Below are 26,253 nucleotides of genomic sequence, written 5' to 3'. Positions count from 1 at the left end.
CGAATCCAGGAGGTGACAGCATTGTTCGTGAGAAGTATTTTTCCCTAACCCCAAATGTGACTTAGAAAATAGTTTTGTCTTCCTGTAAATCGCATAGTTTTAAGCATGCAGTAGGTTTCATTTTTATCTACTGCAAGAAAATGTGTAACTGTTACGTCTGGACAGTCCAAAGCGTGACTATCTCATGTTTTGCTGAGGACGGGCGTGTCAATTTCACGCTTTGCCATGATATTGGGGGTACAAAAAGACAGAGCCCATTTCCATGAACTATTGGCTTCACTGTTGCATATAGCCTCTGGCACACAGGTACACAGGTACACACGTGTACACACACACACACACACACACACACACACACACACACACACACACACACACACACACACACACACACACACACACACACACACACACACACACACACACACACACACACACACACAGGTGTTCTCACTTATGTTACCTAATAAGGTCAGGTGGAGGTGTGTACAGAGTGTGTTATCCTGAGGGTGGCACGACTTGCATCTCCATCAGTCTGTTAGCATAGTTTGCTCACGTTTTTGTGCACGGCTGCCCGTTTAATCAGCCAGAATAACAGAAAACATCTGTGTGGATAGGCATAGTGTAAAAATAGTGGATTAGCCTCCACCTATAAAATCCCCTAATCTTTCCGTTTACTTTGCAGAGACTGCCTGTGTTCAAAATATGATCACAGAGAAGGCAAACATTTGAAGCTTTCCCTCAGATGCTTAACCAAATGAAACTAAATGTTGGTGTTTGTAGACGGGCTCTGACCAAAGTCGCTGCCACTATAAAGTAACAACGCCAGCTCTCTGAGCTGAACAATATAATGAGGTAGTATGTAGTATCTAACAGCCCGTCCCCGGTAAACAAACCCAGCTAACAAACAAGTCCATGTAAACCAGGTGTGCAATTTATGCTGCTTTTCACCACATAATAGTTATGATTCCTCATAATTTGCGGATTGCATCGATGTAAACATACTCATTGTTAAAATTTAATATTGAGCTCTTCAGAAATCGATCTATTCATAGAACGTGTTGGTTGCAATTATATAAACACTCGACCTTTCAGTCCAGTGAGACGGAGCCGAGGGACGAGGTGGAGAATAAAAGGAACAGAAGACAAGTGATGTTAAAATGAACATTTATAATGACTCTTTGTTGCCGTCGCAAAAATAATCTTTAAAAAACAATTCAATTATTAACACTGAAATGCTGACTTCACTGGTAGTCCACGAGTCATAAAACACAACTCACTGAATTTCTTTTACAAACACAGTACTACAGTTACATTAAATAGTCATTACCGTTAAATCTATTAATGAATAATGTCCAAATAAACTAATAATAAAACAATGACACTTTTAAAATCCTCTCATTCCCTCACCATAGTAGCTGTTGTCTTTTTTTTTTTATCAACAGTGTATCATTTAGAAAATATACTGCTTCTGTGATGTTTCTCTGACAAAAGCAGAAAACAGACTGGCAGCATAACAATAATGGTACATGAGCTCAAACGTTGTACAATTAGGGTGATGCTTTTCAAGGGGAGTGGAAATGGGACGTAACCCTTCCAGTGATCTAACATTTAGTTATGTAGGCTGGCTGCCTTTTGGCTCAGTATGGAATTATTTGGCACTCTTGCTGACAAATATCTGCCATAAAAAGCTTTCACACTTTTTCTAAAATGGCACAAGAAGGCATCTTCCTTTCTGAACATATTCAGAGGACTTTTTCACTTTAAAAGACATATAAATGCTGTCCTAGAAAGCCCTTTAGGTAGTTAACACTGTGGACTTTCACAGATTCTCCTCGCTTGTCACATGAAAGACAGAACCGTGTCGTCAATATCAAAGAGAAATGTACCCAATCAACAAAACGTCACTTTGCTTCGGTTGAAATATTTGATCGTATGCTGTCAGTCCATTTTTTTGTAAGATGGAAAGAACAGAGGTTAAACAACATAAAACCAAACCCCGAAAGAAAATTTACAATGACATGAAAATGTTCGCAAGGTACTGGCATGCTTTCTTCAGTTTACACCTAAGCAAGCGTTCAACCCTGCAGAATAGTCCAGATAACCAGAAAACAAAAGAGCAGTCTGGCAGAGTTTGTGGGGTAAAATATCCAACACATATATGAGTTCTTGGGGATGGAGAAGGTCAACAAAGTTCATGGGAGGTTCAGAGGGTCAAAGACAAAAAAACAAAACAAAAAAAATGGCCTCATGTCTGGTTGGCGAGGAATCCTGTAATTTCTCAGACGAAAGGGCTCAGAAATACCTTAATCCATTTAAAGGGTGGACACAGTAGCAGGCGCTCGGTGTAATGAGACACAAATCATGATATCGTGTAGGCTGAGAGAGTGACACTCTGGTAGAAGATGTTTTCAGAGGGGAGCGAGCGGCCGCAGCCAGTTTGGAGCGTTTAAAACCAGTCCTAGCCTTCCTGTGAAAGGGCTCCGCAGGGGTGGATGAATGTCCAGAATACATTTGGAGTGGTAATCAAAACAAACATGGCAACTTTTGGAATGATGCCGCCAATCATTTGGCACTCAGATGTGAAGCAGTAAATGCAATGACGGGGGGGTTTGCAACACAAAATAATGAGACAAATATATCATTCGTGTGCCTTAAACCACTCAAAGGTGATTTTCATCATATTGAGGAGGCAGAGGCCGTCTTCATTTTGCTGGTGCCGATTATGTCTCTCACATCTCGCCGCCATATCAGCCAGAACCTTCGAGTTTGCATCCTTCAGTCCAGTGCTTCGATTGGAGAAATGAAAACCGTTTTCGAATTTGAACATTTCAAAACAAAAGAGGACGCGAAAAGGACAAAGGTGCACCGATCCGTCCTGGTTTCACATCGACTGACACAGACTTCTGCTGAGGGGAATGTGACGAGAGGCCTTCGAGAGAGGAAACGGGTGCTACTTTTCTATTTTGTCTGAGACTCCAGCCCTTTCCATTCTTCATGAGACCCAACGGGATCAGGGAATAAATAAATAAAAGTCACATCAGAGCAACAGCAAAGAATGGCAATAACACCAAATCAACTGTTAAAAGCCAACATGGTTTGCTTCATCTCACACCCAGTATGACCCACTGATCAGTAAAGTGCATTTATGCAACACCAAACAAACAAGATAATGTTGACAGCGAATCGGAAGTTGTGTTAAAACATATCTGGTTCATGAATGTGGCCGTGGGAGGCCTACCTGACTATAGCTGAAATCTGTTATTGACATAGATATTAACTCTACATGTATTTGACATTCCTGCCCTGAATTTACATTAAAGACCGAGAAACATTCGACAGAACTCGAAAAGAAAAAAAGAGTAAATGGGTACATTCATAGATTAGATCTGGGCTTTCAAGCTGTGACAGAAGAAAAATCTAAAACCATGGGACAGGTCATGTGAGGTTCCAACCTGTTTGTAAAAGAAACGCATGCCCGATATCCTAAAAACACAAGGAGCCAATGCACTGAGTAACATTTTCACGTTTGCTTGTTTCACATTTGTAATACTCCTCACTGCACCTAAAAATCCAAAGATCTTCTCTGATGACGTTTCGAGAGATGATTGACGTGATCGATGAGAAATTTGATCTCAGATGTGTGTTTATGCGTGTGTGTGTGTGTGTGTGTCTGTGTCTTTTTTTTTTTTTCTTTTTCGGGCCAACATGACAATAATGAGCTCCCTCCCAACTCACAACATAAAAAACAACTCTTTTTTTTTTTCTTTTTTTTTTTTAACATGAGGCGAATAAACTTAAGTGTTTTACATTTGACTGCATGCAGCGTTATGTCTTTGAATGTTGCGAGACACTTCGCAGATTTTTGTAATTTTTTTTCCTCCATAATTTTACTTTGATACCATGCAATAGAAGACGTGCAAAAAGATAACACCTAACTCCACAAACACATTTTTGATTGTTAATGGCTATGTTATGAATGCTTATAACATGTTATGCTTAGTCCATGCTGGCCTATAGAGACATTTGTGAGAAAACAGCAGTACTTAAGCCACAGGTCAAACAAACACACAAGGGATGCATGGAGTGTAAAACAACATGGATCCATAAAAATCACAATCTTTAAATCTTACTCTATGTACCTATGGGAAAAAACGATGCACGAAAAGTTCTTTGTCCTTTGTTTTCTTAAGCAATGTATTTGATTATCTTTTCTTAACTTAAAAGACAGTGTTTGATTGGCACTTGATCAGCACTTCTAAACAAGTTATTGATAGCTAACATTTGATCGCACATCTACAATTTCAGAAGCTGCGGAGGTCTAGTTTGGCACAGGTTGTACTATGGAGTCTATTATTACTTTTACTATCTTACCAATACTGTATAGTATTCTATACACCTCGTTTTATGCTCCAGCTGTTTAGAGCATGTTTCTAATCAACAGACCAGACATCTTTTCAACTAAAATATTTTGTATAGTTTACTTATCAAATAGCAGCATTTTCATAACTTACAAAAAGTACATGTAAACCTATTCATTCAAAATCTTAGTAATTTCAAAGGTTCATACAACAGACATAAAACACAAAACAGGACAACATGCTACTATATTGCTTCCAATATTCTTTACATTTTCTTACTGTCAAACTAAATCATCAATGACAGAAATATGGACACCACCGGTCAATGATGAGTCATCATAATGCACAAACAAATCGCGAAGCTAATCTTAATCAGGCTTAGTTGGCACTCTCATCATCCACACAAATATAACATAGTTTCACATTGTATCGACAACGCTGGACTGCATTTGGACTACAAACTAGAATAGCTACAATAAAGTACATATAGATCATATGACATGACATATTGTATTCCACAGAAATGAATTCTAGTCATTTTCAGATAACAGGATATGCATAAAGGATGTCATTGTTTCGGTTTGAGGTCACAAACAAGTTCCCACCTTACTCTCGCTATCCTACGCACTCTGTCCTTACTATGCTCTGTTTAGAGGCTGGAACTGGAGCTCAGCCAACGTATGAGTATTTATCCAACCAAGATTTGCCTTCTTTATTTTTTTTCTGGGAAAAACACGACGCTTTCTCTTCCCTTAAAAGGCCTTCGTCTAAACCTGTGTAAATCCTACTTCTTGTTCTTATTGAGGGAATTTGATACTTTGAGCAAAAGTTGCTGGTTGGTCTCGGTGGGTGTCACAGTTTTGGAGGCAGGTGTTTTCTGTGCATTTTAGCCATGTGAACTCTACGGCCTGGGAAAATATTTTCATACCCTCACGACCTATAGTGCATAACTCCCACCAGCCGCACGTCCAACACACTGCCCATGAGAAGACAAGACAGGAGGAAGGAGAAAGAGGGGGAGAGCACAGTGTAGGAAGAAGCACAGACAGGGATTAGGACACAGGAGGAATCTCCGAACGGTGAAGAAAACAGCAACATGCAGGGGAATAAAATGTTGAGAGAAAGAGGAAAGTTAATGATGGGCAGAGAGGAAATAGCATTTGGCACAATGTATTGATCGGAGAGCTCTGAAGGAGAGCTCTCCGCAGTCAAGCAGTCCAGTTGCATTGATAAAACACCCCCTTGTTTTGTGCTTGTTTCTTATTATATGCTAAAATCTTGGGCAGTAAAAGGTTATCTTCTGCTGTGATTTCGCCGGTGGCCAGATTGCGGTTATGGATGACTGTGAAGCCCTCCAGACGTGTCGTGAAAGGAAAGATTTCAGTCTGGAAGAAAGGCTCGCTGTTGCAGTTGCCACGCATAATGTTCAGACACAAAGAGTTGTTTCAAATCCATTTACTTTCAAACATGAATAATGGAAATGAAAAGGCTATTCATTAATTTATTTTCTAAAATTTGTTCGGATTTTCTTGGACGCTACTCAGCACCAACCCTCACAGCTGCGTATTCAGGAAGCTGATCATAGAGCTTGGGTTGATGGGGACAATTGGACGATGTCTCTAGAGTCGGGGGACGTGGACGTAATAGGACTGGAGAATACAGTGCAGGAAAATGTGGCGGGAATAATTTGTAGTTCGCTGATCGGAAAAAAACGTCTGCTAATTTAAGTGCAGTGCATTGGTAAACAGAAACATCACAAGACACTGGAGTGTAAATGCTCTTGTGGAGATTTCCCTTCTGTCAGTATTGGTAGGTCTTGTGTATGCGACATAGATGTGCACATGAAACTATACTCACATCCCAAGCAGGGACAGACACGCTTTACATTGTGTTCTTAATGTCTCACAGTGCAGTCGTCAGAGACCCAGTGTACTCAGGATGAACACTATGGATAGCAGCGCACAAGGAAGCCAAGGTAATCTTCGAGTGCTCCAGACAATTAGCCTGCCGTTAGAAGACAAACAATGCCCGTAAAAGACAACGATGCCAAAACATTTGATGTTTTATTACGTGCTCCGCCCGAGCTTCGTGAGCTTTAACGTGTTTTGGGAACGAGAACAGGCTGCCTGGATGAACTGCAGAGGTTTTTTTTTCCTTTTTCTTGTTTTTTCTTTTTTGTTGTCTTGATGCAAATTGGGAAGGACGGCTCACAGAAAACGTGAGTCCAATCCTTCTTTTCAAGTGTCATTCTACTTCCCTTTCATTAGTGTATGTCTCTTGACTATTTGGTACCCTTAATGTAAAGGCAATAGTTTCTTTGTTCACAGATATTGGTTCATACAGCTTTTCTTATCAAAATGCTTTTGTAGTGCTTTGTTCCCTTTGCGAACTGAACTGGTTAGACACTGCTTCAAGGTAGTCTGAGCTTCGAGTTAATTCTTGGGCGTTACGAATGTCTGACTAAGGCAAAAACGATGTAAGGTAATATCTATCAGAAGATGGCCAAATTTCAGTGGAAGAAAAAAAGGCCTGCATCGGGAGCGAGAAGGAAATATTAAGACCGGATTGCTTCTGAAATCAATCTTCCGTCATTAGGTGAGAGGCTGGGTCGGATCCAATGGGCTACATGGGCTGGACGACACATCTGCTTTCTTGAATCAAGTAAAGAGATCGGTCGCCAGAGAGATTCTGATTTGATGGTCAAGGAGATATAAACTAGTCCCATAGCACCAAGAAAGGGTTAAACAACAACATTTTTTTTTCTGTGTGTTTGTAGCTGTGACTGAATATGCAAATATGTTTCAGCGTTTGTGCGTTTGTGGGAGCATCCTCTATGTGTGTTTGTGTAAAATATATTTATACATTCCTGTGTGTCTCCTCTATCCTCTCACATTGATTATTTTACCCCTGAACTATACTTGCAGACAGCAACAGTGAAGTTCAGACTGGGTTTGAGTTATACATTTCTTTCACTGCAACACAATATTTGATCCCTGTAAATAAAAAATAGCAATAGGCTAATATTGTTTTTACATTCAGATCAACCTGCATTCACAGGTTTAAATAATCTATTTGTGTTTGAATGAGACCATGTCAATAAATTAAAGGATGAAAATATAAAATACCCAAATTTAGAAACCTCAATTATGATATGAGCCAGAATTCAACAAACGTCAACATAGATATGAATTTTTTTTGTTGTTTTTTTTTGTTGAAAGAAATTATACTCTCAGATTGCTTCCCCATAGACTGAGATGACCTCAGGTGCTTGTCGTAAAACCTCTGCCCTGTTAACAACGCCGTCTGCATTGTATACGAAGAGCAAGGTTTGTTAAACAGCTTTGCTAGCTGGCTGGAACTTCATCTGACGCGCTCAGCTCGCCCGGAGCTGAGGCTTGCAACTGAAATAAAAACCAACAAAACCCAACACAAAAAGGACAAATAAAACAGCTATGAGGTTTTGGAGGAGGGTGAAACCCTGCGGCCTCACCCTTCAATCTGCAGCTTGGCAGTGGACCAGTTCAGCTTACTCTGATCACCATCGTCAAAAGGACTCGACACAAACTTTTAAAAAACATCAGGACGTCAGTCCTAAAAACACATTCACATATCACACACACTTATCTTGGTTGTCTCCCCCACCTCCTCCTTTGTGATTCTCTCATTTGATACTGAAATATTGAACAGATATTTGGACTTTTTTTTCTTCTATTCATCGTGACTCTCTCAATTCCCTTCTATCTCTGTCTTCATCCTTTACCCTTTCCTTTTCTTTTTCCTTTTAGCCCACCTTTTGTGGGTTGGTAGCACGCACGCCCTGCTCGTAAGTGATCCGCTGGCTGATCAGATACTGCGCTGCTTGCGTGGCAGCCGGCGACCCCGTTATGGTAACTTTACGGTTCCGAGTACCAGGAATGAACTCTCCCTTTTTGGAGATCTGGATGCGGGCTCCCGTTAGCTCCTGGTACTCTACCAGCGTTTTCCCTCCTTTCCCCAAAATGGCACCCACCAGATTCTCGGGCACAGCGATCTCAACCACGTCCTTGGCCCCATCTGCCAGCTTTTCTGTTGCCAATAGGGAGGAGGCCATCAGCGGCGATGAAGCATTTAGGTAACCATTGGAAGCCCCGGTAGCAGCTGCTAGAGACCCCAGGGAGAATCCTCCGAGGGCTGCAGCCGGGTGGCCGGCACCTCCGGAGGCGTCGCTCGCGTAGGAGGCCAGTAGGTTAGCCGCAGCAGCCGCGGCCGGGTTGGCGCTAGCTGCTACTGCAGCGAGGACCCCAGATGCAGCTGCGGGGTTGAGGCCCAGGCCCAGGGTGTTAGTGTTGTAGCCGTAGCTGGCCAGCGTGTTGAGGGCTGAGGTGATGGCCAGCAGATCATTGCCAGAGAAACTGGACATGGTGGCGGGGAAGCCGCCCATTCCTGTCAATCCGGCCTGACCCAGAAGGCTGGAGGCAGTGGCAGCCGCCGCGGCTGCGTTGGGCAGCACCTCGGCCGTGTTAGCGTAGGGAGAGCCGGTGGGGTTGGAGTTGGCCACCGGGCCCGAGACGTTGGAATAGCTGATGTTGAGGCAGCTGCTACTCTGAGGATCCTCCTGGATTTTCTGCACTATGATTTCCACAGCCTTACGGTTCTGTTCGGGTTCCCCACTGATGGTGACCACTCGCTCCTGCAGGTTGATGCCCTCCGGCTTCTGGGAGAGCTGCACCCAAGCCCCTGACTGCTCCATCACTGCCTTCACTGTGGCTCCACCCTTGCCAATGATCAGTCCAGCTGTGCTATTAGGCACAATCAGTTTGGCCTGCAGAGAAATAGAAAGATTGTGGTAGCGATAAAAGGCAACATGAAGAAGATTTAACAACATAAATGGTTGACAGAAAGAGAAATATCTCCCACTGACTCAGAGTACTATCCCAGCCCCGGCTTTACTCAGCGGTTTGTTAATCCCAGGGGTTTAAGCTGCAGCTGCCACGCGGCTCTGTCTCGCTATGAAAGACTGGAGGTAAAAATAACCACATACCCTCACATTTTCCTGACCCCACCAGACTGTGGGTCAGGGCCCAGAGAACAAGCAAGACCAGCCACTAATAAACAAGGTGTCCTGGAAGTGAACTGTGATCACTCACCCTCACGATCCGACTGACGGCGCACAAGCTCACCTGTTTGACGCGGTCGGGGTTAACCGTGGTCTGTGGCTGCAGTATGCTGACCGGTTCTGGTTTCTGGGCGCTCTGGGGCATCTCGCGGACTTTCTCCGCGATGAAGTTGTGGACGCCATTGAGCGCTTCGACCGTACCCTGTATCAGACAGACTCGTTCTGTTGTTCCTGTGATTAGAGAGGAGGAAGAGGACGAACACGAGAGATGGGTTACTCTAAAGTGCTCTGAGTGGGTACTTGGCAGGCAGATTTGAGGGATTTGCTCGGGGCTGGGCTAAAATCTACATTTATATTAAGATGTCTTGGCGAAGAAGAATGTTCTTTGACATTTCACAAAGAGACCCAATTACTAAGCTATTCCTTGCTTCCTCCATTTACACAATCAACAGAGAAACAGCTGAAAGACTGAACCGTGCTTGGTTCGCGAGCCACAGGGGGGGAGGATTCCTCTACAATGATGTAACACTTTCGGTGCTGTAATACTAAGCCTGTCCTTGCCTTGCAGCTCTAATAGACTAAACACACATTTGTTCTTCCTCGAGGCTTCGGTCTACACCCACATTGACGACCCAACCGGCATTCCGTTGCCATGGTAAAGGGGCCGAGCTGTGGAAACAGGTGATGCAACAGCGAGTCCTTTATACTTGCTAGCACGATTTTTAAAACACTCTCCCTTTTGTACCGGCCTTCCTGCTTTACTCTCTTGCAAAATGTGACTGTTCTTTGGTGGGATTGGAAATATCTCTTGATTTTCTTCGCGGGCTGGACATAGCTTAAATCGGAGTATTTGAGGAGAGTAAAGTGACCCATTTTCCCAGTTGATAGAGTTAAATTTGTAAATGGGAAACACCGGCCAATAACGCGATCTTAATCCGAGCAGTCCTTCTCTAATTCGTCGTTGACTTATCCATCTTTAATTCAATTCTCAAATTACAAGACTGCACACATCTGCAGCTGTCCCCGAGCCGTGTGCCTGCATTCAGAAAATAGTCAAATTATAAATTCAGGTTATATTAGTCAACGTTGGACCCGATTGCCTTTAACCCACGGATATGCTGAATAATTGATCATTCAGTCAATAGGTCAGATCTAACCTATCAGGAAAAGCGATTCGATTCTCAGAAAAGAGAAAGGGCACCTGAACTGCTTTTGACCTTATTTCCTAATTTGCCTTGTTAAGTTCTTGATAATAAGCATCATGCATGAAGAATATTACATAAAACTGCCCCTGAACATTTTATTTTCTTCACTGCCACCTTATTTTTTACCCACAGACACCAAAACTAAACCAAATTCCCCTGAAAAAACAAAAGGCTATAAAGGTAACCTCCTGGCGGCCCGTTTGGCATCTCTCGGTGTTGTGCTGCACCTGCTTCTCATTCTTGAAGTGACAAAGTGACAGACTGAAGCCTGTGAGCACAAGCACTTAACCTGTTGCACATTTTTGTGTCAGCATGTGCACTCATCACAGTACACCGTCAGCAACATTTCAAGTGACAGCAGATACAGGTCACAATATACTAAAATGAAGCTTTTGAGGTATCGGCTGCTGTGGACAGTGTAAAAAAAAAAAAAAAAAAAGTCCAGAAGTCGAGGGTCTGCTGTTTGAAAATGAATCACACAAGATAAACAGTGGGTGTTGCAGTATTTCCCATTAAGAAATAATCAGTGTTACTTCCCATCGTGTCTGTTAATGGCAAGTATGCTGGAGGAAATGATAAAAGGATATTGATTCTTATGTATGAACTGCTCTTGCATATGCAGTCAGGATACAAAACAGTAGGTGTGCACAACTTAATCACACTGTAAATGTAAAGTTGTAATTTCACCTCAGTCCGATTTATTGTAATTTTCTTAGACTGAGCAAGCTGTTTCCTTGCACTACACACAAGCAAAAACACACACTGTAAAGTAGGCCACATTGAGTGCAACACATCCTTAGAAGACATATTGCCTCGAGTCTTGCTTATTGCATTATCTCCACTTTCCCAACATGAGACGCTGAGCGAGGAGGTTCCCGCTGCTCTGATCGGTGCAGTTAAACATCTCTGCGTCTGTAAAGGTTTTCAGAGATTGACAGTGCTGCTCCCGGGTCAGTTTACCCTTCGGCAGAGATCGTAATGTGTGACTACAACTTTTGTTGCTGATGAAACATCATGAAGAGGACATGAAACTATCTGAATGTTAAATTTTTCTCCACCCTTTTCACTCGCTGAATTGCTTGCGTCAGCTTTTGCCTTCCGTCTCTTTTTGAGGGTGACGAATTTCATAATAAAAGCTCTGGACTTCAGGGTTAGCTCGTCCTCTTGTTGGCAGCAGGGTAGAGAAATGTGTCAGTGCCCCAGAGAGCGCACATCTCAGCCTTCAGCTGTCCCCACGAGACCGACGACTCTCAGGTCTTCGATCTGGATCCTGAAGTCAGAAAGTTATAACACTCCTGTTTGGTTGACAGAGCTTCTCTGTGATGAGAATCTGCCTCCAGACTAACTTGTCCAAATCCTTTGTCTGATATATTTAGACTGTTAGTTTGCCACACATAAAGTATCACCCATAATTACTGTCATCACATCAGCAGATTTTCTAAGTAATTATTCACACAACAATTTGAGCTGAAACGTTTTTGTTGAAAATCGGAGTGCTGAACATATTCATCATGTCACATTGCTGCCATATGGCGCGCTTCTCTGAAATGTAAACACGGATTTAAAATATGGAGATCTTTTGTATTGTGTCATTCATATCCAGGAAATTAGAAACAGACTAATGGAAAACTTTTACATTACATCATGCCCTGACCAGAAACTCCCATCAATCTCTGTGGCAATCCTTGAAAAAAAAAACAGTAAACACGGCGTTTATCATCGTCTTTTCCTGGCATTTAGTACGGAGAAATAAGCTATTCAATTACACACTGATTTTCTTCATGTACCTCGTTATAAACGAGCTGTAAGACAAGTAGTGCTTTTTACTCATGAATTGTGACTTCACTGCATAAAGAGAATCTGTGGGACACTTTGGAGTAACAGACAGCAGGATTTAGGACTGCAGCAAAGAAGGATCTGACTCAAAAATTATATTGTTAAACAGCAAAGATAGTAAATCCCTTTGATCAAACGTAAAAGGCGGCAATAAACACTGAAATTGTAAGGCTTTTATAAGCATTGTAACATCCCATGTTTATGCCATTGTTAAGAAATCTCATGAAAAGAACAAAACTAAAATAGATTAGCACTTTCTAACTTCTGCATCATGTTAGTACATCCTAAAAAAAAACAACTGAATCACAAATATATCATTACATCTTGTTGACCTGCTTTAAACAATATTCAACCACTCCCATTAAATATTAAAGGTCCTAATTTTTTCCCAGTTTTTCCTCTTTTCCAGTGTTTCATTAACAGTTGTGATTTCCACAATATATCGTGGTTTTAAGTTCCAAAAAAACATCGTATCATTTCTCTCCATCTCTCTTCAGCTTCTCTCTGGAGTACTAACACTACCACAGATACACTGTATCCCATACCAACGGCCCTCTCTTCTGATTGGCTGACTCTTCAGAGTGACGCATGCCTCGGCCAACCACAGGTCTGCTTCCGTCTTGTAGCTTGCTAGCTCAGCAGCATGATAACCGCTCAGTGTTTTTCTTCCACATAAAAGGTTTGACATGACATGAGCGTGAGTTTGTGACATCACAAACCAGTCCAAACAGCACAGTTGCTGAATATGGGCTGTATGCATTTCTCTGAGGACTGAGCGTTTTGACTCGTTTAAAATATTCACAGCATGTAGACGTGCTTTATGATCTTGAAATGGATATCTGAATGTATACAATATGGGACCATATGTGTCAGAAATATATATCCAAATTAAAAAACTAAACAGGTAAAAAAAAGGATAAAAGATAGGAAGAATGAGAAGCAGACACAATTAAAAGAAGTTGTGAACTGAAACACAGTAGTGACACTGTTAATCAGTCACATGTCGATATCTTGGTGTAAAAGTTCAGATAACATCTGTGGATCGCCAGTTTTTTTAATTTGTTGACAAATGTCATGAATAAAATGGAGGATCTACAAAACGAATAAGATTAATTGAAATTGTGGTGGGTGTGAAGCCTGCAGGGACATTTTGAGATGCAAAAACTGACAGAATTTTTTTCTTTAAACATGTTTTTTAATTGGAAAAAATATATTGGGATGTAATCTAAGTCAGTAATGATTAGTTTTTAGAGATTAATGCATATAATCATAAATTATTGATCCACATTGGTACACGTCTTGTATCATTTTCTGTTACTACAAAATGGTGGCGTAGAAAATGAATTTCTTGTTTGTCTCGGTAAACAGTGCACAGTCGACATCAGAGAGAGTAGATACCTGACTGGCAGCTGTAGTATACGGCACAGCTTGCAGTGATTCGGTTTGTTTTCAAAGAACAAGCCAATCTGAACATACAGAAATGGTTTATGTGCTAATATTACTCAAAGAAAAGATCTGGTTAACATAGTGACACAAAGTAGTGACTCAGTCGACTTAGCAAGTAAGAGAAGCACAAAATGGTGAAGAGGCTGGCAGCATAAGCCAAGAGTCTTATTTGATGCATTTTCTCAACAATGGGCTCACGACATTTTATAATGCTAAATGAAGGAGTCACTGTGTTATCAAATGGCTTTACATCTGGTTACGGTCATCAAACTTGGCTAGCACGGCTGCTAATGGTGGTGAGGAACTGGCAGAGGTAGAGTATATCAGACGTAAACACTAGAGGGCTTTTAATTAGAAATGGATACAGGAAGTCACACGTTCGGCAGACCAATGGTGACTTCAGCAGTCAGTGACAGACATCGGTGACTGTTGTGGTCCAGCCAAAAAGAACTAAAGCAGCATGTAGGGTAAACACCACTCTACCCTACATTACCAATAATGCAACTCGATAGCCTCTTTTCATTGGACTGTTACCAGCTCCACAACTCCAGTTTGCAATGCAGGTTTTCAGGTTTGCAGTCAAAATACCAACAGAGGCACTATTTTCACAGGCGGACTTTTTGTGACGAGTGAACTGACCTCTGTGTGTAAAAGCTGTAAGTTGGACAAGAGAGACAGAAAACTACATCACAACAGCTGTTTTCTGATTAGAGTTGGACTGTTATTCACCGGAAGTACAGACGTGAACATGGGGAAGTAAAAGCTCTAGTTTCAATCTGTTTGAAATTCCCACTCATAACTCCAGAGAACAGGAAGTCCAAAATGCTGCATTTGGTCTTCATGTAGTTTTTGTCTGTTTCTTTTTGAAGGACGTAGCTCACCTTTACTCTACTGAATACTGTTTTCCAGCATGATGTCACTCGTGTGATTTCTATTTTATGATCAGATAATGGAAAACAGACACCCCGTGTTTCTATGACATCACAACAACCTCATCTGTTTCGTGCCATACAAAGTAACTCAATACATGTACTTGGTGGCAGTCCAGCAGCACAAAGCAGAGGGTTGAAGTTTTGTTTCCAAGTTTGTGTTCAAATCATGAACTCCCACGGCTCTCTCTGCAGCTGCTTAAGGATGCGGATGTGTGTAAGTAGGTGTAAGTAGGCGTGTGTATGTGCTAAAATGCACATTACAAGGGGGTGAATGCGTAGCGGGCCACATTTAGAGGGGCTCCAGAAATTCAGACGTGCATCAGCCTGGATGGGGGTCACGGTTCATGATCATTAAAAACTGAAAAAAGTCAGCGCCTGTGCGTTAGGTGGCAAGCATGCAAAACAAAATGTTAAGTATGATGTCATCTTTTCTGGCCTGAACTCTCCCAACAACCAGGAACAAAATCTGAGTGAAACAGCGAGTGGGGAGGAGGAAAGAGGAAACTTGGCGAGTGTCGGAGCAGCTTGACTACAGCTGGTAGAGGGGTCATGTCCACAGAGAGAGATTGAAACAGGCTATTTCTGGGCCTGCCCCCCTGTCCCCTCGCTCACATACAATCATGCATCATCCACACCTTTCACTATCTCTGCTCATCTATCTCAGCCTGCCACAGCAGGACCCAGTTGCCCAGATCCCCATCGAGGACCATTGAATTCATGGATTCACGTCTTCTCCCGACAGCTGGATGACGCGAGGAGGGTGGGAGTCTCAGACTGAGCCGTCACAGACAGGCTTGCAGGAGAAAATGGCTGCATCAGTTGTTGTCCCCTGATTTCTCTGGTGTGCAACTGTGCTGTCTGGAGTGTGCTCAGTCTGCTGCAGCATGAGAGACGAGGGTGTGAACTGTGTGTGATGGCATTAGCATGCTACATTAGCCCCAGCTGACTCAACACAAACGGAAGGTAAAACAGATGTAGATGAGAAGTTCGGCATGCGGGGTGAGATGTTTTACAAACTTTGAGTTGCCCACACTTACAACAGCGAGTTTTAATCTCTGCTGACTCTCTGCTATTGTGCGGCGTACAGTAAGCCGTCGTTTCGTTTGACTCGTGTGGGCCAGAGCAACCACCCAATCAAATCCTCAGCAGCACCCTCTCCACGACCTCTTCTTCTCACTCATCACTATAATGAGTTGGGGGATGGGCAGAGCAGGTGGTGGCCTATGAACACATCCACCATCCAAAGCGAGAAATAAGGATACATATCACTGCTTTTACTTGTTCCAGCGCCAACGAGGTGGCCGTAACTCATTCCCCTCAAACACAACCGGCCTCCTGTGTGGAGGATTTCGAGCATCCTTTCATCGTGGTTAAGAGAAACATGGTGGAAGAAAAAAAAAAAAAAAAAAAAAAAAAACGCAGGCAAAATATTTACAAGCCCATCCTTCTTTCTCCTCTCCCCCTGCACTCAGTAATTCTTCGCCACGGTTCAGTCAGTCCAATATATCACGTGTGACTCCCTAAAGAAAAGGCCGCATTTAAACCAGGCTGTACAGTTTTCCTATAGGTGGTGTAATGTTGTGTCTTGTACAGCTGATACCACAGAGGTCACAGGACAGACCCACCAATCAAAGCAGCCATCACGATGGAAATCAGAGATCCGTCTGGCGAGTTTATGATTTTTTTAAACATCTGGAGTATTTCTCAAATTCATATCCTGTGCTTCAAATTACTGCCACCTATTCCCTATGGAAAGAGGTTGTTTTATGTTCACAATATATATATAAAGAACATACTATACATATATATATATCTATCTATATATATATATATATAGATAGATATATATATATATCTATATATATATATCTATATATCTATATATATATAGATAGATATATATATATGTATATACAGTAACAGGTATATGACCACACAGGGATTATTTGCTTGCATCTGTTTAGGTATCACAGAAAACATCTGGAGCTAATAAGCAGCAGGACCCTCAGCACCTGTAATTTTTCAGCAGGTTGACGCCTCCTCTGAGGCATGAAGGACAAACACCCACACTCCTCTGCCGTGCAGCCGTTGTGTGTTTGAAGGAGGAGATGGTTCAGCGCTGACCTCCGTATGATAGGGGTCACCGAGCAGCACCAGCATCCTTCTTCTGTTGCCAGTTTTGAGTGACACTCTCCGGCACAATTAAACCTCTGGATGTACGTCCTCTGCATCTGAGTTTTTTGGGGGTTTTTTTTGGTGGTGGTGGTGGTGGTTTTTTTTCCATAAATGTCAGACAGTTCTTGTATCTTGACTTTAACTGTGCTCTGCTACCTGCTAACCGAGCACCTCCACTGACGGTTTGGCTGCCGGGCGTTCCAGTAGCCAGTATGAGTACCCCTCTAACACCATTATCAACAGCAAAAACACCAAAAAGTAATCTTATTAATACAATTTTTTTTTAATTGCCTGCAGACTTGAAAGCAGCGTTCAACAGCTGTAACATCTGCATGCACGTTTAGTCCCTCAAGGAAAAAAGGACACAAAGTTCAAAGTTTTTACGATCGCTTGATGATTAAAACGTACAGGAAGTATTCCTGGGAGGCCAAATGAAGAGTGCTCGCTTCTTCAGCTGGACAATGAGTCAAACAACTCCTCTCACGTATGTCAACCTTCCTGCTCATCAGCGTTGTGTGTTGGTTCTTACCTGGGTAGAAGTCTTTGGATTTGGACAGCTTGATGGTGGCACCCGTCTCTTTCTGCAGTTGTACGATAGTCTGGCCGCCCTTGCCAATTATAGAGCCGGCTGCATAACTGGGGATCAGCACCTTCAGGAAGTACTCACCCTCCTCTGGGGGGGGGGGACACACACAAAAAGTGAGAAGGGGTCACGTCTTGTAAATCAGCTCTGCACATCATCACACACACATCGTTTCAACCTCCGATACCCTGAACAAGCAAAAAAAAAAAAAAAAAAAAATCAGAGGCTGTAACATTCAGTATTTGGGGAAAAGCAATAACACGATCGTGTGACGTAGTCTTCGGATGGAGGGAAAGTATCTGGAAGGAGATTTAGTCTTTTTGAGTCGGAGTCTTCGTAGCTTTCAGTGCATTCACATTTTATCAGGGATTGGTGACATGTTCTGCGTCCTGTCCCAGATTTCTCGTGGAGTAAATGATGACCTCCTTTCCAGTTTGCAGAGGTCTAATTTTAACTGTTTTCAAGGAGTTTTAGCAACCTCTGACTAAATACTAAAAGCCAAGCCATGTTACTCATCATACTTCACACATGAATAAAAAGGAAAGTAGAATTAATAATGTGATAATGTACAGTGTACTGACACAGGAAGTTACACTCAGAGGACGATACACAAACTCATTATCCATGCACTTCATGAATGCCAATACGGAGTGATCCTGCGTAATTAACTAACGTGTGGAGAACATATGGGAACCAATCCCACAGATTTGTTCAAAGGGTACACAGCCAAGATGGTCTAAATCTCCTCCATTTTGGAAGGGGCTTCTGGGGCTTACAGAGGCTTGTAGCAGTCGGTGATTGACAGCATGTCAGTCTGAAAAATTTGCAGTTTCTCCCTTTCAGTTGGGAAAGTTTCCTTTTTCCTACAGTTTCAATTAGGAATTAATAAACGGCAAATTGGGCACAGAAACCCGGATCACATCGAGTGCGTAATCTCGTAAAAAGCAATCAACCACCTATTGAGCCTGGATCCAAATATAAATACAGAACCTGCCAACTGTGCATGTAAAATATTATAGTCATAGATGTATGGTGCTGAGTTATCCAACGAATTCTCCGTATTATTGTTATGACATCATGGTAAACACTCTGTACAGGTGTGTGCCTGCTATTCTAAAGCACTGATACCAATAATCCGCCCTGCATGCTGGTCTGGATGCAATGACGTCATGTTAGATCCTTTTCAGGTGACGTCACAGGAGCGGGCAGGGATGTAAAAGGCACCGCTCGTCCTTGTATGACGAAATTTCGGATGCCTTTTCTAGTGTAGCATGACACGTTTGTTCGATCTGCGCTGCTCGTCACTGCATCCCGCGTCTCGTCGAACGGTATGGAGTGGAAGGGGCTTGACCAGCATGGTGGGGACGGAGGATGGATGAATGGAGGTGGACCGCCCTGCACGACACCAACCTGTTGCCTCAGTAATGCATTCATTAGATTCAGATGTGAGTGAACATGGCACTGTGACATTAAAGAATTTCACAGCCTACACGTTAGTTCTCCTCCTTATTGCATTAATATGCCCCTCATGTTCCACTCAGACACAGGCTTGTTTTCCTGCACATCACCCAGAACCAATGGCCCTGACAAACATACCGACAACGACATGACTGTTGGTGCTATTTCACTTTTGATTTGGATTAATTAGCCAATCTTTGGAGACGATCCAAAAATCCCAGGATGCATTATTCCCACATTAAGATGAGATCACATTCATGCACATCATCTAAAGCTGGTAGAAATGTCATGTGCTGGTCAGTATGTCATTTTCCTGAGAACAAAAGAAATAAAAATACATTTTTACACACACATCCCATAACTCACTCTCTGAACATTTTCTCATATTCGGATTTTTGTGCTTTATTGCATTCAGCTCGTCGCTTTTCTCACAACGAATAACAATAAAATGACCTTGGTGAAAATAGAACGATCATTCTCGACTGACATGGTTGGCGAAAAAGGCTTTTGAGACCTCACTCCTGTCGCAAGGGTTCGATACCGTGGACACAAAGAATTTGATTTGAATGATGCTGATTGCAGGATCCAAACATCCAAAGACCTGTTGTTGACAGACAAGCCCAAACCCACTGCGTAACTTTCTGTTCATCTTCAGCCAGAGTCAACGCAGCAGGGGTGGAAGCCTCTAAGATTCCCTCCGTCGCCCTCACAGCCACGTTTGCTGTCATTAGTCAATAATTAATTCCATCCTAGTGTCTGAGATCACAGTAACAGGTTTTAATGGCGTCATGTGGTAGAGTAAACATGGCAATCTGTTGCTGCAATCCGCCAGGGAACGGGAGCAGTGGGGCACATTGGGAAGCGGAGCCAGGGGGGTGTTAGTTCAAACCCCTGCCTCCAATACTGGAAGGATGGCTTGGAGGAGAGACGCGGACTCCGAGCCAAATGTGTTTAGTTAAGTCACTCGAGGGGGGTGGGTCAGGAGGAAATGCCTTGTGACCGTCCTCCCTCCTTCTCACTACCCGTCCAAGTACCCATTCTGCATTTCAATGGACTAACCTGCTCCTGTCAGGCAGCAAGGACGACGGAACGAAAATGAGCAATAATGAACAAATGAGCTTCAGATGTATGAAATCGCACGTAGTCTAGCATGATGGATAAATTCAACAAGTCAGACAAAAAGAGTTTGAGGCTTACCCATTCTGAGATCTGCTGCTTCTCAAGTCCTCTGTCAGATCGCCATCAATGCCGGGGCACAATCTCTAAAGGGGATCTTAACATTAGCCTAGGCATAGGTGCAATGGTAGTGTTGAGGAATGCGGCCAGTCGACCTTTTTCACCGAGGTCTAATTCATCAGTGGGTGCAGAAAAAGAGATTTCACCGCAGCATCCGAGCCATGCCTGCAGCTGGCCAGAGCCTCAATTGTCTGAGAAAATGCTAATGCAGGCTCTCAGTGTTTTCAGTGAAAGACGGCACGCATTGTTCAAGCCTGCATCGGTTTGAAGGGGGGGGTCTTCCCTGCCGCATCACCCTTTTCACTGCTCTCATCCATATTCATCGAGTGGCCTGTCCATCTGCAGCAGCGAGCAGGACTGACATCTCGCTCGGCCAATGGGCAGCCTCCTCCCTCCTGCACGTCATGTCCCCACCCCCCCGATGCCAGTCCCAAAAAATTGAATTTTCTCCCCTACTCCGCCTCTTTTGACGCAGCACTATAAAGTATGGCAGTCCATTCACTCACTTTTTTTCGCGGAAAGTGACAAAGGTGAAGTGGCTGAGGGAGCGGGCTTCGGCGGTGAATGAGGAAGCATGTGGAGTGACCTTCAGCGGTGGCTGAAGAGGTGTATGGATAACATAAGCAGATGATGAAGGAGGTGGAGGAGGAGTGATCTGAGACGGCGTGCTTTACGCCACCCATCCTCTTTTCCTACTTTCCCCCACCCCCAATCCCTTAGACGGCCATGTTTGAGAGGGCGGAGGGGCTCATCAACCATTGCAAATGGCAGTGCCGCAGAATGGTGGAGGGGGGTGATGAAGCCAATCACTACGCCTATAAATCTTACACCGAGAGGTATCTTAAGTGACTGAATGTGTGTAAAAGCTGCAGTATGCATGTGTCAGTGCCTGTGTGTGGACACGGGGGTCCAGGTTTGTTTCATTGTTCTTTCCAGGGAAGCTGAAAAAAGGAAGTCCTTTTTTTTTTCTTTCTGGCTGCTGATTAGTTTTGTCCACAAATCAAACCTGAACATCGTGGCCCGTTTGGTTTCAGATCGAACGCCTTCCAGAAAATTCTAGCAGCCTCATTCACTGAGAGATGCTCTGGTATATAGACACAGCTTCCCTGTAGACTCCACTCCTTCTCCCAGTCTATCTATCGCTCCTTTTCTCTCCGCTTTGCTCTGTCTTCATTTCTATCGCTCCCTCTCGTTCTCTCTTTCACTGCCACCTGGCAAATTCACAGTCAGCTCACGTCACATTGCTCTGCAAGGGCACCTGTGTCCTTCCCACCAAAAATAAAAAAATACAGCTCACATTCCTGTGCCAACCTTTCCATTAGCAACATTACGAGATCATACCTAATCCCTCAGCCACACAACCTTTTGGAAGACACATGCTTGCCAGCAACATGGGCTCAGAGTATGAGTAATTAGAAAGAGAAATGAATGAAAGATGTTCGTTTTGAGGAGAGAAGGGCAGAGCTGATAAAAGAGGAGTAATTTCTCTCATTCAGTGTCCACAGCTCTTAATGCACAACGAGGGGCTCAGCTTTGAAAGAGCACACGCTTTCTTCTCTTTGTTGTAGCTGCCAGTCATGTTAATGATCAGTTCGGTAGGAATAACGTGATCAATATCAGACGTAGTCGAGGGGTTGGTGATTACAGCGACGGCTCGGGATCATCAGGCCGTCTCCCACCATTACCACACAGGCTGTGGGTCCGCATTGTTACATGTGATGCACATAGATCACATGAAATGGGAGGTGATATCAAAACACATCTGACAATGTATTTATGAAACATCCGTTTTGTGCCGGTCATTACAAACGGTCTAAATGTGAAGACAGAAGCATCACGGTGGGCTGTGGTCAAATCTGCACCCAAGATATGCACATTTCGCTGTTTATAAGAACTCATTTAATTTTGAGGAGGTCATTGCTTTTGAAATTATGCAAAGCCAAGTTTTATCACAAAAATCATATTTTGTTTAGAACAAAATAGGAGCAATAAAGGGTGTTTAGGTCATGCTCTACATTAAATGAACTTTACATGTGATACATCTAATTTAAATAAATGCCTTCAGCAGTGCAGTTTAGCCCCAGTTACCATGGACACACTCGCATATATTGCCAACTATTCACTGAGATTTTATAGGAAAACAGGTGAACTCCTTTGATGAGGTGCAGTTAACGGCTGAACACAAAGCAAATTCATGACATGACAAATGATCAAAAACCAAACACACGTTTTCTCTTCAAAGACCTTCTTATATTAAATTAATATAATTCCTGAATGTTTGCAACTATTTCAAAAAGCTAATGCAGTAAAACATACTGCTGGCCACATTCATGATTATACTTTGCAATATGATTTTTTTTTTTTTTTAAATTGTGCATTGAGGGTGATGAGACATTAATGACTATAAACCGGATTTTCTCAGTGTTTTCCTTGATGAAGTGATCATATTGTAAATAGATAAAGTCTTGTTTAGGAAGCCATCTGGAACACCTTTGCCTCTGAGAAAACAAGGCAGCCTCCTCAGAGTCAGACCATGATTAGCACACAATTAATTCAGCAGCTTCAGGTTCAGAAAGTATGATGGAGCTGTGCTGCAGAGATGCCTGAAAAGAACATGGAGGCTCAAAACGGTGTGTAACACCATTACAGGAATGACATCAGTAGAAAGTCAGAGCTGCATGTGTGATATTTGTCTTTTTAATCAAGATTTTCTAAATGTAATCTCACACCGCGCAGCCATTAATATCACCTGGATGGTGAGCAGAGAGATCTCTGAGCCACAGCTAAATGGTGAAAAGTCTCATCGAAGCAGGAACGCCATGTGACTTCTCTGCTCTACACTGGTTCTAGGGGTGCTAATGGAGGACATATGGGGGTTGAATCTGTTCGAAAACACTGTCTGGTGGCTCAATGGTCCTTATGCGCCATGCTGAAATTACATTTCTGGGGTGCAGCGAGGTGCAGCAAAGATGTGCTCATGCTGTCAGAAATAGGATGTAATGCTGCTGTCACTGATTGGCGGGGTGTCTGGGACACAACGACGGAGAAATATTAGCAGCATATGGTGCAGAAACTGCTTATTCTCTGCGGATGTCTAATTAACATTGTTCTTTAATCAGTGGTCCCTTCGAACAATCACAAGCTGAAATAAGATGTACGGGAGCTGGAATCAGCCCACACTTCTCCATGTTGATTATTTATTGGCCATCACCGTTTCTCCTCTGAAGTCTACTTCATTAAACCACATTCACAAGAGGAATATAAATGTACATTTTTGTAAATTCAGACCTTCTATTTCCCATTTTTTCAGTGTAGAAAATGATATAAGGATCAATTTGTGAAACTAGGCTGCGGTGTTTAGTCTCTTTCTTTCCCACCTCACCATTCTCACTGTTCCCTGATTTTATGCGTGTAATTTCCAGTCAGTTATTATCCTTTAATTTAAACGAGTATATTTAGATTTTCATGCAGGAATATCCTCATTGGAAAACAGCGTCACCACCCAGAGCCGCTCATTGAGCACTGACATGTTTTGAATTAACATTGCAGTATTTCCTAATTGTAATTTATAGCATTACAGCTTCGGCACAGGCTCAGAGATATACCAAACAGATGCTGAAATTTGTCTAACCACTTTACAAATGACCTGACTTTGACAGGGCTCTCAGAGGTGATGAGCGTGCATCCTGAAAGGCTTGTACGACTTTCACCTGATGGTTTGCCTGCTTAGCTCACATTAACATTTAAACTTAAAAGCACACAAGTTATTCCGATAACTTTAAATCAGCATCTTTCAGAAACATGTCAGTAAAATCTCTGATCACTCATAAAAATTCAAAGACAATCATCCATCTACAGACGTGAGAGAGCTCTCATTTCTCAGTCTTTCAGTCAGCGTTCACAAATCAACACTAAACTGAACACTAGTTCAGAGATAAAATAGTGTTTCAGCAGGTGAGTGGCTCCTCCCAAACTACATGATGGATGGATGGATGGATGGATGGATGGATGGATGGATGGATGGATGGATGGATGGATGGATGGATGGATGGATGGATGGATGATAGATCGATAGACAGACAGACAGACAGATAGACAATAGACAGACAGACAGACAGACAGACAGGCAGATAATAAGATGAATAGACAGATAGATAGACAAACAGATAGACAATAGACAGACAGACAGACAGACAGATAGATAGAAAGATGTTGTCTCTGTTTCTCCTCCTCTTGTCAACACATGCTCACTAAAAACTGCTGATTTATCTTTGGCCCCTGCACAAGACAGCCTCCCTGTCTCAGTGACAAACTGATAAACACAGAGTTATGAGAAAACTTTATGAAATTAAAAGCTCCACCTCTCCACTGAGTGAAAGCCTCCAGATGTGAACTGGAGGGTGAACTGGGTTCAAATTCAAATCTGACCTGAGCCGAGGAGGCCGCTCACTGACTCATTCAGCCAGGCTGCCTGCTCTCCCTGCTGGGATATGCAGCGTATGAAGTAACAGCCATAAACACACTCAGTGTTTGAAAGTGCCAAGTGCACAGGTGCTGCATGTTAAAGCCAACATGCAGCTGAAACCTGCTCCTCGGCCGTGTGCAGCGGTGTTTTTTTACACCAGCAGCATGTAAAGGCTCGCAGAACAACAGCTCAGACTTCATGTGGAGGAGACGCGGTGAAGTGGATGAGCTGCTTCTTGTTATGTTTCCCTCTTACCTCCAGTGTTGGTGCGTTTGGTACAGCCGGCCTCCTCAGCCGGAGTTTCCAGCGGTCGTTTGCGGGAGTCCGGGTTCTCAGCCTCCATGAGGGGCTGCTGCAGGCTGTGGAGGTTCGGATCGGAGTATATCCCGTTATGGTCCACGGCTGCTCCACCACCACCACCGGCCATCATCATCTTTTTTCCCGGAGCAGTAGATAAATTTGCGCAATTCCCCCTCTCTGTCACGCACAGCGCCCTCACCACCACATAGCCCGGTAACGCGTACCGCGACACGAACGACAAGTTTTGGGGGCTCGAAACGGTCTCAAAGGGATCAAAATGTCAGTCACCAGCGGGACCGGGGTCTCCTCTTTCCGCTGCCCTGCTGCTTGTCCGGCGCGTCCCTCACGGAGCTAAATATAAAAAGCCCATTGAGTGAACTGCGCTCGTTTAACGCGGTCCTCGTCGCTCCAACAGCATGCTCCTTATTGTTGACGCGCAAAACAACCCGCGCCTTCAAATAAAGCAGCTCAGTCTGAGAGCAGGGCTGCCATTTAACAAGTGCAACAGCTTCAGAGGCAGGGCGCTGGGGGAAAACGGCTTCCTTAACTTATGTCGCCATATTTCTCCGTGAAGTCCGGCGTGATGAGAGCAGCTGTTGTTATTGTTGCCTTTGTAGTACCAGGAGGGATAATTTAGTTGGAGGGCTCCACGGAAGACCACAGTGCCACTGACCGGCCAGAAGACGGGGCCGACACAACCATCGCTTCATTTCACGATCTTTAAACTTTTATTTTTAGTTTACCTGAATGTTTCTCACACAGTTTGTTTCACTACTTCATCTTAGTTTTTTTTCTTCTTCTGAGTCAAACTCCAACACCTCATGATCAATGTTGACATTATTCATAACAAGTAAAGAAGAAATATATAGAGCTGAAGCAATATTTCGGTTTATCACTAAAAAAAAAATAATCACTACAATTTTCCTCTTAACTGATCTTGGAAATCATTTTCCAAACATTGACTGCTTCTCTGTGATACGTTTCTGTGCTTCTCTGTTTTACAGCACTGTAAGATGATTATGTGGGGGTCTTAAACTGTTGGTGAGTGTCAAGAAAATAATCAGAGCAGAATAAACAAGACTGGAAATAAGTGTTAGATGCAGATCTCTGAAAACCACATTACATCATTTAATTTGGAAGACCACAACCTGGTCCTGCTGA

At 43.1% G+C, this 26,253-nt stretch overlaps 1 protein-coding gene and 1 long non-coding RNA gene across 3 annotated transcripts in view; one reads left to right on the top strand and one right to left on the bottom strand.

The window, feature by feature from the left end:
- The window catches only part of LOC138633394 (uncharacterized), a 160,249-nt gene that overhangs the window by 69,008 nt on the left and 64,988 nt on the right, over window positions 1–26,253 (top strand). The window lies entirely within an intron of this gene.
- Window positions 1,151–25,649, bottom strand: nova1 (NOVA alternative splicing regulator 1). 2 transcript variants are annotated; one of them, XM_069719596.1, is made up of 4 exons: window positions 25,048–25,649; window positions 17,580–17,723; window positions 9,521–9,687; window positions 1,151–9,162 (listed from the first exon to the last, which is right to left on the bottom strand). In XM_069719596.1, exons 1-4 carry the CDS (start codon window positions 25,223–25,225, stop codon window positions 8,143–8,145), a joined length of 1,509 nt encoding a protein of 502 aa, XP_069575697.1. In that variant the 5' UTR covers window positions 25,226–25,649; the 3' UTR covers window positions 1,151–8,142. The 2 variants fall into 2 exon arrangements, with proteins under 2 accessions (XP_069575697.1, XP_069575698.1); XM_069719597.1 differs by lacking the exon at window positions 25,048–25,649 and adding an exon at window positions 20,289–20,599.

This window comes from Brachyistius frenatus, unplaced genomic scaffold, assembly GCF_029030835.1.
Source record: "Brachyistius frenatus isolate BFR_SWC_R1_liver_20210118 unplaced genomic scaffold, ASM2903083v1 Contig_218, whole genome shotgun sequence".
In the NCBI taxonomy this organism is placed as follows: domain Eukaryota; kingdom Metazoa; phylum Chordata; class Actinopteri; family Embiotocidae; genus Brachyistius; species Brachyistius frenatus.
This window is presented reverse-complemented; position numbering and strand designations above follow the sequence as displayed.